The sequence below is a fragment of the Oryzias latipes genome, chromosome 15 (assembly GCF_053564925.1).
Source record: "Oryzias latipes strain Hd-rR chromosome 15, Olatipes_Hd-rR_3.1".
NCBI classification, from domain to species: Eukaryota; Metazoa; Chordata; class Actinopteri; order Beloniformes; family Adrianichthyidae; genus Oryzias; species Oryzias latipes.
Genome location: NC_136251.1, coordinates 16,941,411 through 16,956,619, shown reverse-complemented (window position 1 = coordinate 16,956,619; position 15,209 = coordinate 16,941,411). Strand labels below are relative to the sequence as shown.

The 15,209-nt window shown below is 38.2% G+C and overlaps 2 protein-coding genes across 2 annotated transcripts; one reads left to right on the top strand and one right to left on the bottom strand.

Moving 5' to 3' along the window:
• Positions 1 to 1,376: 1,376 nt before the first annotated feature.
• On the top strand, positions 1,377 to 6,378 carry LOC101168519 (D(1)-like dopamine receptor). Its single transcript, XM_020700177.3, has one exon. The coding sequence runs from the start codon at positions 1,746 to 1,748 to the stop codon at positions 3,222 to 3,224; it is 1,479 nt and encodes a 492-aa protein (XP_020555836.1). The 5' UTR covers positions 1,377 to 1,745; the 3' UTR covers positions 3,225 to 6,378.
• Positions 6,379 to 6,771: 393 nt separating this feature from the next.
• On the bottom strand, positions 6,772 to 7,624 carry LOC101167842 (uncharacterized). The gene is made up of 4 exons (XM_004084745.5): positions 7,469 to 7,624; positions 7,330 to 7,388; positions 6,884 to 7,261; positions 6,772 to 6,817 (listed from the first exon to the last, which is right to left on the bottom strand). The coding sequence occupies exons 1-3, from the start codon at positions 7,489 to 7,491 to the stop codon at positions 6,885 to 6,887; spliced, it is 459 nt and encodes a 152-aa protein (XP_004084793.1). The 5' UTR covers positions 7,492 to 7,624; the 3' UTR covers positions 6,772 to 6,817; position 6,884.
• Between the last annotated feature and the right edge of the window lie 7,585 nt (positions 7,625 to 15,209).

Sequence of the window (15,209 nt, the reverse complement as noted above, 5' to 3'; positions counted from 1 at the left end):
ATGAATGAATAAGAATTGCATTTAACTTGCTTAATTGGACATGAAATGCAGTATATGTAACTGGTCAAATGTGTTATGGGTATAAAACTTTGTGGAAAACACAGAGAAGTTTTCACTTTTTAAGAATGTGAAGCATCTTAAAAAATGATGATGTAACAGGTAATGCATTGAATTGTAAAAAAAAGAGGTGGTTAAAAAAAGATCCCCTTGTTTTTATATCTTTATTGTTTTGTAATACATTTTGTTTTTCCAAAGCAAACCGTTCCTCTACAGCTTAGAAGAACCCACAGAACTTTAGTCTACAATATTGTGGACTAACTTCATCCTTTGGTCGCCATAATCTTCTTCTGACTATTTGCAATACCAGAACTAGGCCAGCAGAGGGCTTCACAAAACCAGCTAATTCTGTTTTCTGATGTTTCCAATTTGACTTTTCAATACATTATAAACAATTTGGAAAATTTGAAAATTTAATTTCATTTGAAGAATGATTTGAATTCCAACACCCAGAAGTTTGAACTTTTGCTTTGATAAAATTATTTATTCTACAGTGTGGTATTTCCCCTATTAGTGGTGTTAAAAAAAATCTAGTATGGATTATTCACAATGGCTTCCTTTGAATGAGTTCTGCAGAACATGTGAAAATCAAACTTTAAGAGAAAACTTCCAACTTCTTGTCATTTTAGATTGCGTCCTCCTCCTTCCCTCTTTTTGGCCTTTATTATTTATTTATTCATTGTTTCTTTAGTTGGTTGCAATCATTCTACAAGTAACAAATATCTTATGCTTGCTTGGCACTCATTCAACGTTTTTTTTCTCCTGGCAAAAAACTGAAAATAAATAAATAAATAAAAAAAATAATGAATAACACAAGGTGAATAAAATACACAAAATTAAGATGCAGACATCAGGCACAGAAATTGGGCAAGTTATAAGCTTTCAGAATTAGCAAAAAAAATACTATAAACGGCAAAATACTATTGTCATTTAATGCTCGTTTAGCCCATTTAAAAAAAAAAAATTAAGTTCTTTTTATTTTAAGTCATGTTATTGTGGTTCCTCGATTTAGTTGTCCACTTTTTGCATATGTGAGGAAGTAAGATGAAAGTAGTAAAATAAAGATGTCTTCTTTGTATTTATTAAATGATATTTCTTCCGGTCCTTCACTGTGTTTGCACTGCGTAATTTTACAGTTTGCATTTGGCTTGTACTTTTCTACTCCTCTGTTCCTAATGTTTCTTTTTTGTGGGATACATTGTGAACGACCTTTATTTATTTGTTTATTTATTTTTTGCTGTTTTTAATTCTCCTTTTACGTTGATAATCCATATTTAAATGTTGATCTGCGTGAGGCTGATCCATTCGCTGAAGAACAAGAAGCGAGCGCAACAGCAGCTTCTCTTCTGAGCGCGTCACGCGGACGCGGAGCCTCAGAGCGCAGGCACAGGTTTTTCACCCAAGGCGTTCAGTTGGGATAAAAACTCACATCAGTTCATTTTCTTTTTGTTAATTTTTTCTTAATATATCCGGGCAAAGCCTTTTTTTAAACATGTATTTTTTGTATTGCGTTAAAGGGAGTCCGGAGCAAGGATCCAAAGACGCACCTGACCGGAACGAAGAATATATACGCATTTTCTTTGCGTAAAATGTTTTGTGTCAGCTTGGAAAAGGAGAGGACCCCTTACGTGCGGATATTAAAATCCTCACGTTTGTATTAGCCATCATTATATTTGTGGTGGAAAGCCATGGAAAACGACACCACGTGGAGTAATTTCTCAGAGGTCCTGTCGGAGCTGGACGGGACAAGCGGTGAGGAGGAGGAAAGCGGCGGTGGGAGACGCGGATTGCGCGTCCTCGTTGGCTGCATCCTTTTCCTCCTCATTGTGTCCACGCTGCTCGGGAACACACTCGTGTGTGCAGCTGTGATCAAGTTCCGCCACTTGCGCTCCAAAGTCACCAACTTTTTTGTGATCTCTCTGGCCGTGTCTGACCTGTTCGTGGCTGTCCTGGTGATGCCGTGGGAGGCCATCACTGAGGTGACCAACACCTGGTTGTTTGGACGCTTTTGTGATGTCTGGATCACCTTTGACATCATGTGTTCCACAGCTTCGATCCTCAACCTGTGTATCATCAGCGTGGACCGGTACTGGGCGATTGCAAGCCCCTTTAAGTATGAGCGAAAGATGACCCACCGGGTGGCTTTTGTCATGATTGGAGTTGCGTGGACATTGTCAATTCTTATCTCCTTTATCCCAGTGCAGCTGAACTGGCACCGTGCTGGAGAGGAGGATGTGATGGAGGATGTGGGAGCTCTAAAGGTAACCAGTGAGAAAAACCTCACAAATACCAGCAACTTCAATGCAACTCCCATCATTGGCATGAGCTGCGTGGCCAACCTGAATAAAACCTACGCCATCTCCTCCTCTCTCATCAGCTTCTACATCCCCGTGGTAATTATGATCGCCACATACACCCGGATCTACCGCATTGCTCAGACCCAAATCCGTCGGATTGCGTCTCTGGAGCGGGCTGCCGAGCAGGCACAAAACCAGGGTCACGGCATGAGCAGGAACCTGCAGCAGCAGCACCGGCCCAACGACGAAGCCTGCCTAAAGTCATCGTTTAAGAAGGAAACCAAAGTTCTGAAGACACTTTCAATCATCATGGGCGTGTTTGTGTTTTGCTGGCTGCCATTCTTTGTCCTGAATTGCACTGTCCCGTTCTGCGACCCACCGTGTGTCAGTGACACCACATTCACCGTGTTCGTCTGGTTTGGCTGGGCCAACTCCTCTCTCAATCCTGTCATCTACGCCTTCAACGCCGACTTCCGGAGAGCTTTTGCCACCATTCTGGGTTGCAACCGCATCTGTTCAAACAACACAGTGGAAGCTGTAAACTTCAGCAACGAGCTGGTTTCTTACCACCATGACACAACATTCCACAAGGAGGCGCTGGTCCCTGCTCAGCCACAGAAAGGCCCTCACACTCTCAGCGTTGGTTCTGACCCCTTGGGAGATATGGGAGCGCATTTCGATGAGGAATCAATCATCTCAAATGGCTCACCTAGCCATGATGGGCTGCTGCTGCTTCCTGCCGCTGTGCAGCTGGAGGACGACACTGATATTTCACTGGAAACAATCACACCAGTCACGTCAGCAGGGGGCCTGGAGAGTGAGGCTATAATACCAGGACAAGTCCCCCAAGATGGACTGGACAGAGAATAACTTAGCTGACCAATAGCAAGATCAGCTCTTAGTCTCTCGAGAATGAAAACTTTCTGAGGGGAAAAAAATCATGTGACGATTGTGTTTTTTATCTCATAAGGTTTAAATTGACATTACTGATTTTTTGCAGTGGTCTTGTAGGCTGTATTGTTGGGGATTTTCTTTTACTGTAGTAGAAACATTACAAGGTCAAACAGTGCTCCTGCAAGATTTTCCTGCTCTTCATAAAAGCAATGTGTAGAAGTTCTCTGATAGGCAGTTTTATTTAATTGCTATAAATACTGTAAAGTTGCAATGCAACAATATTTACTGTATTTAATGAATTGATAATTGAGTGAGAATAGGGCATATTAGCCTGCCAAGTTCATACAGTGAGCCAAAAAAGCATGTGACAGTTACAGATTCTGCAAATTAAAAATGTTGTCATCATCGGTACACTTCAACTGTAAGGGACAGAATGTTAAAAAGAATCAAGAAAATTACATTGAAAGTTTTTTTTAAAGATTTTATTGGTAAAATGATGCAGAAAATGCTGTTTTGCAAAGGCCTTAGTGACTGAACAGTATTGATAAAAGATTGAATGGGACCATATATGAAGAGATTTGGGGCAATTTCCTACTTCCATTAGTGAGTGTATCCAGGATGAAACTTGGCTGGATCTTCCAGCACGATAATGATCCCAAACTCATCCCCCTGCCAACAAAGGTGTGGCTTCCAAAAAAAGTCAATATTCTTGACTGGCCTAGCCAGTTTCTAGACCCCAGTCCAATTAAGAATCTGTGGAGGGAGTTGAAAGTCTATGTTGCCAGCAACAGCCCTAAATCATCATAAGTCTTAAGAAGATCTACACGGAAAAATGGGTGAAAATAGTGTTTGCAAACCTGGTACAGATGGCCGCTTTCCTGGTTGATTTTCAACATACACAGTATCTGGCAGTTTCAAATTTGTCTGACACACTTGAACCAGGTAATCAGCAATGATACTTGAAAAACATGGAGACACTTTGGCGATTGAGGGTTGGAGTTCTACACCCCTGAACAATAGGAAACATTTGACCTTTTATTGCAAAGTATTGAGAAGTTTTGTTAAAGACCAAACATTTTTTAATGCACCTTTACAAAAAAAATGTTGAAATATAATAAAAAAATTAGCTTATTTATTTATTTTTTACATTCTGTTTCTCACATATGAAGTATAATGAACATACAGACTTGTCAATTTTTTTAAAGAGGGATAACTTGCAGAATTGGTGACTGTCAAATACTTTTTGCCCCATTGTGTGCATTACTGTGAAAACATTTCTCATATTTGTTCTTGTGATTCTAGTTTCCTGGTTTGATTTCATGTGGTTGTCATTCAACAATTTTTATTATTGTAGTTTTGTCTTCTAACATTACTGAATGAATGCATGGGTTTTATAAATATTAGCTAGAAAAAAACCATTGCTCAACATTAACTATATAAATCATATAAATGTATACCATATAATATAAATTATATCATTTATAATTATATTACATGAAAAGACCCAGAAAGTATTTTAAACATGTTTATAAAAAAATCCTGTTAAATGAATTTTAAAACAGAATCCTATTTCTGAGGCAAGAAACAACTTAATCGCAAGAAAAGATTAGACTCATTTGTTAGATTAAATACTATAACACTGTTGTGTTTGTCATTCTTGTTTTCTTGATCTGATGTTTTTGGTTCATTCTACACTATCCTTTTGTGTTACTTTGATTTCCAGTCAGCTCTGGAGATGAAACGGAGTTGAGGCACCTAGTGACCACACGTGGACCACACCTCTGAACCTTACAGGTGTCCGCTACTGCAATCTCAGAGAGTGCATCATCACAGCAGTCTGGAAAAAGGGGTTGTTCAGGCTGCAGCTCTGGTACATTTGCGGGATATCTTGTTTTTATAATAAACTAAAGACAAAAAAGTTTCATGTGATCTGAAAGTTTGAATGATTTGAAAAACAGACAAAAGAACAGAGTTAAAAACACATCAAACTCTTGTACGGTGAAAGATGTGAAGTACACAGTGATGCAAGTTCTTAAAGCAGAAGTGAAATCAAGATACAGCAGTGACAACATTGCCCCCAAGCCAGACTTGTTTTCATTATTATTTTAGGCCGAGATGGTAAACAAATTAGAGCTCTGACAATCAACATCCAGGTTACTCATCCGCTTTAGTCTGTGAAACTCATTTTTCTTGTCTGCTTTTGTCTCAGAGTCAAAAAAGGAGGCTATCAGTACATTTCCCAGCTTTTAAATGATGTTTACTATTGAAGATCACAGAAAGAACAATGACATTAATGACCAACTAGAAAAAAATACTTGTAGATTTTGGAGCTTCATGTAATATTGTGACACAATGCATCTCTAAACTGTTGATATTACAAAGTCACATCAAACAGTACATTCTAAGAGACCACTCCATGTTAAATGTGATTTATCTGCCAACTTTTGAGCTGATGAAACATCAGAAACTGTAACCAATCCAAGAGGTTTATGGACCACACAGTGATAGGCAAACATTTTAAATAGGATGAGAGTTGTACATTTTCCCATTTGAACAGCAAAATGGCAGTTTTCACAACAGAGATGGAGCACAAAAACAGTTTTCAGGATTTAGGAAAACTCAGACTTCCAGCTGAACCTGCATGCAGATGTGGTCAGAACTCCTATGCAAACGAGGTAAAATCCTAGATCCACTGCTTTTGTCAGAGCTTTATTGCTATATGTTTGCCATTTCATATGCACCTTAAGTGCACAATTTGCCAGATATTTTGGGAGAAATCTGGCAACATTGACTACAATGTTTTTCAACTGCTGTGCTTCCACTGATCTAAAAAAAAAAAAAAAAAAAAAAATGTATTTTCTCCAGGATATCAGCTCTATGTTCATCCAAACAGGCCTTGATAAAACCCTGAGTAATTGGGAAGAAAAAGATTGTACACTTTGAGTCTGACATAATGGCGGTACCTATTTAGCTGCAGCTTTAGCTCTTTTTCAGAAATTTAAAATAGCAATTTAGTTGAAAAATTACAGAAAACAGCTGCAACTCCCAGCTTTGTCACAATCACAAAAATGCTAGTGAGATTGGGACTGTACAATACAGACCGGGTTTCTCCTCCCACCCCCCCCAAATTTTTGGATGCTGGTGTGCCTTGGCTCAAAATAAAAATTAGCCACTTGACTACGCCAAGTGCTGTAATATCTAAGGGTCACTAAAGTTTCTGTATTTTCAAAGACTTAAGTCCAGGTTTGAAAGACATGGTCATCTTTTCTACACCAAGGTTGTAGAAGTCTCAGCACTGGCTAACCCTGGCCCTCAAGATATCCATCTCCTTAAGGTAACTTTGAGTTGAAGTATTTTCTCCAGTTAAGAGTTTGAGCCTAAATGGCACAGAAGGCATGGTACTGGAGGTTGTGACTGAACATATGGCAGCCCCATGTTTCCACTAATAAAGATCCTATGCTTTTTAACAGTTGGCAAGAAATCCACAGAGACCCATAGGTTAAGTAAAGAGACAACTCAACTTAAGTGCGACAAATTTATTACATCTACAATGATTGATGCCATAGTACCTGCAAAAGATGAAAATTAGTGGATAGAATATTTAAGTTCTTGTTTTCAGCAATAGTGAAAGTTACCTCAGTAGCCCTTCTGTCCTTTAGATCCAGTTTCTGAGGAGCCTTCTTGTTTTCCTCCATCTACATTAATGTGATCGAAGAAGTCTTCGGTGTACTTGGCATCAGAGTTGAAGTCCCGAGCTCTTTGGTAGCCACTGCTGGTCTTAACCACATGGGAAGAAGGGTACAGAGGGCGCTGCTCAACTGTGCCAAGAGGGACCTGGTCAGAGGTCCAGGCATCACGTGGGAAAGGACGGTTGGGCATGAAGCGCAAGATTTCAGCAACAAAGTGAGCAATGCTGGCAAGCTGCTGGTCAAAGAGATTCATGTCGGATCCAGAACCAGAATATCCAGAGCTAGCAGTTCCAAATCCAGAAAGTGAACCTGTTCCACTTTGACCTGAAGAAAAGTGGAAAGACTGTAGTTCACTTTAAAAAAAAAAAAAAAAAAAAAAAAAATCTACTTACCCTGTTTTACTGGAATACAAGCTCCAAGGCTGAAGAGAAGAAAGACAATCCAGGAGGACCTGTTTAGATAGAAAACATGAGTAAACAAAGGAATAAAAGCACAAAGTATTACCAGTAAGAAGTTAACAAGATGACTTACTTCATAACACATAGAGCCATCATGACTACTTCTGCACCAAACAGCACAAAGAACCAGAGAACAGATCAGCAGCTGCTGTTTGATAAAACTTCCACACAATTTGATCTTATAAATGCTCAGTGGTTCTGTTAATGTCACTTTGGATTCCACCTGATCCCATTAGTCTAATTCATGTCACCTGCTGTCCAGCAGCCCCGTGGCTCATGCTGTGTTCTCCTCAGTTTAGAACCTTAGATACTTTTTAACAACACATTTTGAAGACACCCTGACGACTGATGCCATTGACTGGTTTGCCGTTTCATTGGAAATTATTGGATTCAACTGTTTTTCTTAAAGTTTTTCTTCAGCCTGGGAACATTTCAACAGTGTTAGACTGAAATGCGTTAGTTCTGCACATCCTATGATCATTACAGGGACAGGGGGAAACTATGCTTACGTTGTTAAGTGTAAATCCGATGCAATGTTAATACATTTCATGTAAAAAAAAAAAAAAAAAAAAAGCGACTTTGTGACAAATCATGCTTCATACAAAGTTTTGTTCATAAAAGTGTTTTGATTGAGAACAAGTACATTTTCATATTTTCTTTGCTTTATTGTTGTAGGGAAAGACTGATCTTAAAATTATGACATGTACTGCACACACATTTTTGTCCTGTGGTTCTTCTACTGGATTCTTTTCCTTCTGACCAACTCAGCTGAAGCCTTGGGGGGGATCTGGTGTGTAGGTGTGTGCATCTGTGATTTAGAGCATTTGTGTGTGGCCTTTGACCTTTTTTTGTGTTCAAATGCTTTTATAATTCACGGATCAAGAATGACCCACAAAACTAATAGTGTACAGCCCACGTGTAAAAAATGAACAAAGACAAAGTGTGTCTTTTTCTAATGATGGAGTCAGTTTAGGGAAATTTATAACATTTCAAATTGAAAAAAGGAGAGGTTACGTTATTTTTTCTATGACTAAACATGGTGGTGGGTCACTTTTTAGCCGCAAGACAAGTCAAGGGTAAAGAAGAAAATATGCAGTAAATCAATGCAATTTTCTTGCGTAGTTCATTAGAATCATTGCGCAAGTTGTGTTATCTGTGTGCTTTACGGTATAATGATCTATCCTCCACCATGCTGCCATGGTAACATGCTTTAAGAAAAAAGAACTGCAGAAACCCTGGATTCAAATAATCATCTATTTATAAAAGGTAAGTTTTACTTTTTTTTTTTGCTTTCAAATGCTTGACTATAAATGAAAATATAAAAGTGTAAGATAAGTTAGCATCAATGTGCAAATAAAAAAAATAAAAACAATCCCATTTAATTTTGTGATAATGACAAATATTTGCTTTTGTCTTTAATAGTTCTTAACTATCTACACTTAAAGACTGTTAAAAAAAAGGCTAAATGTGTTTTTTGTAAAGTATTCCTCAACACAAAATTACCCAATTGGTCATTGTTTTCCTCAAAACTGTCATAATTTAGTTAAACACACAGCCAAATATGTTCACCATATGTTTACATGAGTTTAAACCACAGATGAATAAATAAACTCATTTCAGCAAAACTCATTCCTTCGACAATTATTTCCATTATTAGCTGTTTAAACACTGTTCACAGCTCCAGCTCAATGGGTTTTCAATGTCAGACAGCACTTTGCCATCTTCTTTTTTTCTCCTCCAGCTTCAACCTCTGCAGTGGCGGTCTGCGTCACTGCAACACACACACAGGAGGTCGTAGTGTAGTGTCATAATCACAGACGGTAATCACAACAGAGGAGGCGACGGCAGAACCCTGATTGCAGCCTCCTCTCAACGACTGTTCAGAAGTAGAAAGTGGACGCCTCTGGTTGCGATGAAGGACTCAGAGGGTCATCACCTGTTCATCTCGCATGAACACACATACGCAATTTACAGAGATGAGGATACAAGAAAATGACCATGCAGACACTCCATCTGGCTTTCAGTCCGGAGCAAAAACGTTGCAGTCAAGAAACAGAGAAAACCACAGTGATAAAAACCAGATGCAGCTTTAAAGCAAAGCACTGTAAAAGATGTCAATGTCTGGATTCACTATATCAAAACAAAAGGATGTTTTGTTCTTTGTTTAACAAAATTACAAAATCACATCTGATGATAATTTTTGGCATCAGAGAACTACCGCTGAACAATGTAATAATTAGCAGAGTTTAAAAAAGCTGTCAAACATGCTAAATTGATACATTTAGGCAATATAAACATGAGCACTGTCTTAGTGTGTGAATAAACAACCATGCCCAAATAATTGTGACTTAAAATGTACTGTTCCAACAACTTGAAAACATATCTCCTTACAGGTCAAACTGAGCTGGTTTGAGGAAAATCCTGCCCATTGTGTAACCAAGTTTAAGACAGTGTTTTGATCTGATCACTTTGAACTTCATAGATCATTTAAGATCATCCTTGGCAACATCATCAATGTTGCACTTTAGAATTTACTGCATTTGCCTCACACAATCACATGAATATTCTGATCTCCAGACAAAAAAAAAATACTGTCATAATGCCAGCTTCTTTTCACTTATAACCTCTTTCCTGCAACATCAGTTTGTGAAAAACCAAGTAACCCTTGTAGTTTGGAGATGGCTCTATCGGAATGAATGCATTGTGTCCTCTCTCAGTTTACCACATCCTGTTCAGTAACAACCACAGTGGAATATCGGTAACTATTCCTTTAATCCATAAATTATGAAGCTCATTTTCAGAGTGCAGAGTATGTTGCTCTTTCTGATTTAACCCTTATATAGGGGTTAATAGGAGTGCTTTAATTAAAAATTTAAAAAATAGCTCATTACAGCTGTTGTACAAATTCAAATCCCCAAAATATTCAACATCCAAAAAAGGCAAAGGAAAAATGCTCAATCTTGAAAGTGAAGCTATAAAATAATTAAAGAAATGTAATTGTGTTAAAGCCAAGATCTTAAAATAATGAAAACATAATAAAAATAACCAAACACGCATGCAAACAAAATTTAAAATGATGCGTGAACATTTCACAATAGAGCTAATTCGTTCAATTGGCAGACAGGATCCTTGTGCATTGGGGAGTAAACCACAGTTAAACGAAACAAAAGAATGTATTTTAAGACAGTAGGTGTCCAATCTGGCTTGGTAAGTTTGCAGAACTTTGATAAATCAAGCAACAAACCAAAAGCAGTGTAGTCATTTTTTTTTTTTGTTTTTTTTTTGCTGCCACCTTAGCTTACACAACCTGTTAACATCACACTGTGTAAATTGAATTGATCTAACAATATCCCTATTCCTCGTGGTGTGTATCAGTTTATGTGGGCTTCTTCTTGGGAGCCATGGTTCAGAGGAAGAGGGTTTATGCACTTATCTGAAGATCAAATATTCAGACATTGAACCTCCAGGTGGCCTTGTTAGAGGCTAACATGGCAGCTCCACAGTCATCACTGTGTGAATGTGACTTTAGAGCTCTACGGGCTTTTGAAAAACTAGAAGAGCTCTACGTACATGAACACTGTTTGTGTTTTGACAGTAAATATTCAAATATATTTGGTTATGAAGTATCATTCCACAAGTACATGTCTAAAATGTAATTAAATGTAACACTTATATGATGTCCATATTTGAGTATTGTAAGACTAAAGGTAATTAGCAGTTGTATAAATGTATGCAGCAAGTAAAACCTGAATTCCGAACAAAATTGTTTTATAAAAAATGAAAGCCGAAGAAAACAACATATTTTTTTCTCTGATATAGACGATGAAGGGTTAGTATTCTTCCATTTTCCAGGTATCAATGTGCCAAATGTTAATGATGTTTCAGGCCTGATATGAAATAACTTAAATAGTTTCTGGATGGTCTTAAAATTGAATTTTTTAAATATTTTTTTCAGCCAGTTGTAGCCCCTGAGCCCATTATACAATACTATACTGCAGAAGATGTCCATTTATAAATTAACTAATTGTTTTGAAAAAAAATGGGTAATTTTCCTATTTTATCATAGAATATTTAAACCTATTCTTGATCGTAAATTGAAAAGATTTCTTTTTTCCTTCTCAAATTTGAATTGTAAAAATAAAACATATTGTTCTACCATTTTTAATATTGCTTACGAACTAACTTTAAACTAAGTGACTGTTTACATTTTGCCACTAGGAGGTATCAGAGTTCCAACTAAGGTGTTTCAACTGATCAGGGTTGGGGTTGGCGTCACCATAATGGAGAAAATCAATGCTGCACACATGAACACAAAAAAGCCCCACTTGTATGCAATATGTGGAAATCTAAATGAGCTGATAGTTATTTTGAAACTTTGATATTCATTCCCAAAGAACACATTTGAGTTTCTTTCAGTTTCATATAAAAGAATTGTTAAAAATACTAATTATTTGTACAGATTTAAATTGTATTTTGTACAGTTTCTAAAGGAGTGGAAGTACGACATGACTACCCCCTCCAAAGCTGTAAAACCTATTAATATAAGGTTGCTACTACTCATCTGCTTTTGACAAATCCATTTTCAGGTCAAGTTGCATAGTTTGAAGATCTTTAATGAGCAAAAACAAAGTAACATGTTTGTTCCTGATCGGTCCAGACTTGGTGGAACGAAACGTTTTCTATAGTTGACTTGTTTTCTGGAGAATCCTCTTTTTTTTTTTTCTTTTTTTTTTTTTTGCCGGGCAGATTTTTTGGCAGCGACCACGGGAGAAAGAGTTTGACACTCCACCAAGCCATGAGCTGAATGAGAAGGAGCTGGGCACTGACGGCAGTGTCAGTGGGGGGTTAAGCCGTGACCCAGATTTCCTGCTGGAGCCTTTGTCCTAAAGGAGAGTGAAGATTCCTCTTATTCATCTCATCCAGCACTTAGGTGCTTTTGAAGGCAACGATGGAGGTTCTTGATTTTTTTGTCTCATATTTTTTACAATGTGTTATAAAACCTTGTTTGTGGTTTTTGAAACAAGTCAGTGGATAAAAAAATGAAAAACAAAAGTTGTGCAAAAAAGGAACAAATAAATAAACAATATAATAATAATTTTAAAATATGTCACTTTTTACCTATAGCCCTAAGAGAAAATTTTACCGCTCAAGAGAATGAGGAAGAAATCATTTTTTCTTTGTACTGTTTTAGCTGGGCTTTTTCAAAGCAGTGTTTTTGAAGGTGCACTGTTTTACAAAAAATACAAAATGTCAAGATGATTAAATAACATGGCTAACATTACAATAACAACTCTATGGACATAGAAAGGGGATGTAGCTCAGTGGCATAGCATATGCTTCGCATGTATGGGGACCTGGGTTCACACCCCGGCATCTCCAGACTGCTTTGTTGGATCAAGTCCTGGTGTGTTTTCCCCAAGCATGTATGGGTTTTCTCTTCCCACTGTCCAGCAACATGCTTCATGTTAACCCTTGTGCTATCTTAGATTACCTCACCCTTCCATTGATGTGTTCTCCCTACCATAACAAAGGTGGATAAAGGTGGAAAGATTTCATGTAATCCATGGACACCAGCGAGGTTCACAAATCATTAAAGAAAAAAGGTTTAGAGCACTGTCTAGGGGGTCTAGATGACCCAACGTTAAAGTGCGTAGGAGAGCACAAGGGTTACTTGGTTACTCCAGATTGTGCGCAAGTGTGTGTGATTGTGGCCACCTGTCCAGGGTGTGTACCCTGCCCCTATCCATGAGTGACCAGGCTAGGCTCTGGTGACCCCAAACGGAGGTTTGACAGGATAGATGAAAAAATACAGTGGAAAAACGATGAACACCAGACAAGCCAACCCAAGTAATAGTGCGTTGGTATTGTAGATAGAGATACAGTGAACTGTTGTGGTATTTTTTAATTTTTGCAAATCATAATGGCTACATGCAATAATTGAATATTTCTTATTTCATAACAGGAACACTTTCTGAAATAGGGTGCAATCACTTTACTAGATCAACTAGAATTGAACGTATTATAATCGTTTAAGTCAACACACAGAAAAAGTGTAAAAAGTTCACATACTCACTGACGATGTTTATTGTACAAGAGGAAAGTAATTTGTGGCCCAGAGGAGGACACAGTCTATGTGGTTAGTGTGCTCGTCCCAAGTCTAGGTAAGAGCAGGAAGGCCGTCCGATCCATATCGATCATCTGAATCTCAAACAAACTTGCACAAATGGATCAGTTGTGGCCTCCAATGCTATTGACTGTTGACCATTGACTGGATGTTGGTGGAAATTTGACTACTGTTGCTCAAAGAAGGAGAGAAGGAAGGCTTTAATTCTCACGTAGGAACTTTGAAAAAACAGACTTTGACAGGAAAATCTAGAATGTTGGCCAACATGATGGAAAGAATAAAAATTTATAACCTGTGTGTTCAAGAGACCAGATGTAAAAGAAGCAAAGCTTGTAGATTAAGAGCTGGTTGAAGCTGTTTTATCATGGCACGAACAGAAAGATGAGCAGATTTTGTTAAAATGCTCTATAGGTGAAGGGTGTCAGAATGGGTGACGAGTCTGAAGATGTGAACAAATGTATATTTTAATATGTGAAGATTTTTTTTTTTTTTGACGAGAACAGTTGAAGATGAAGTACAGTGGTTATGCCTCCCAGGTAAAAACTGAGCTGGAAGAGGAGGAGGAGGACTAGTTCTGAAGAGAGATGGATGAGGAGATTACGGGCACCCCTATGGTGGTGATTATAGGAAACTTTAACAGACATGTGGGTTACAAGGACATAGGGAAAACAAAGGTGAAGTGGCAGTAACGAGGGAGTTTGGTCTTTGGCAAAAAAAGTGTTACGGGGAGAGGAAGAGTGAGTACCCAGGCGCAGAGAGGAGAGGAGGCAGGAGGATGCAGGGAATGGGGGTTTAATAACAAAAACTACAAAAAAAACAAAATCCACTGCTTAGCAGGCTAGAAACTCGAAACTTGAAAATACACAACGCTCGAAACCAGGGAACAGCACAATATGGACCAGCACAGGAGGAAGGGAAAGACAAGACTTAAATACATACAAGGGAACAAGACACAGGTGGAAACACTCAGGACTGATGGGGAAAGGTAAAACTTGAGACAACAACAAAACAGGAAATGCTACAAAATAAAACAGGAAGTAACTCAAACAGGCCCGAACATAAAACAACTAGAACATAAAGGCAAGGAACCTAAAACCGTGACAAAAAGAGGATATCATCTATCATCTATCCATCATTCATCAAATATGTCTTGCTGTATTGGGTGTATTCTTTCGAACCACAAACAAGAGGATTGTGGCTGCTGTTTAGAAAGTGCATGTTTTCTTCTCATGTAAATACTAAATAAAGAAATTCCAGAGGCAAATATTATTGAGACAAATCACCTATCCAGCATTGAAGCCTCTGGATGAGCAAAGAATTAATATGGAGCCACCAATGAAACAGACAGTAATTAAAACTTTTTATGTTCCTCTTTTTTTTATTTGTGTGGATTTCACTCTCAGTGTGGATCTCTCCTGGTCTCCTTTTTCTTTAGGCCTCAGTTTCTATGCCCTGGGGCAGCTAGGGTTAAGAGCCTTCACCACTGCCTGCACCCCATCATTGATTCTACCCTCCTCCCCGCAAGGGTGTTGTTTTCCATTATCAGTGCAGGGCACCCACCTTTGCACTTGAGTAACAGAGAACACTGTGCAACCATGTTGAAGAGCTGCAGACAGTCTCATTTATTCTAGCATTACCCTAGTGAACATATTCCACTCTCCATTGGATTGATTTAACATGCACGAACCAT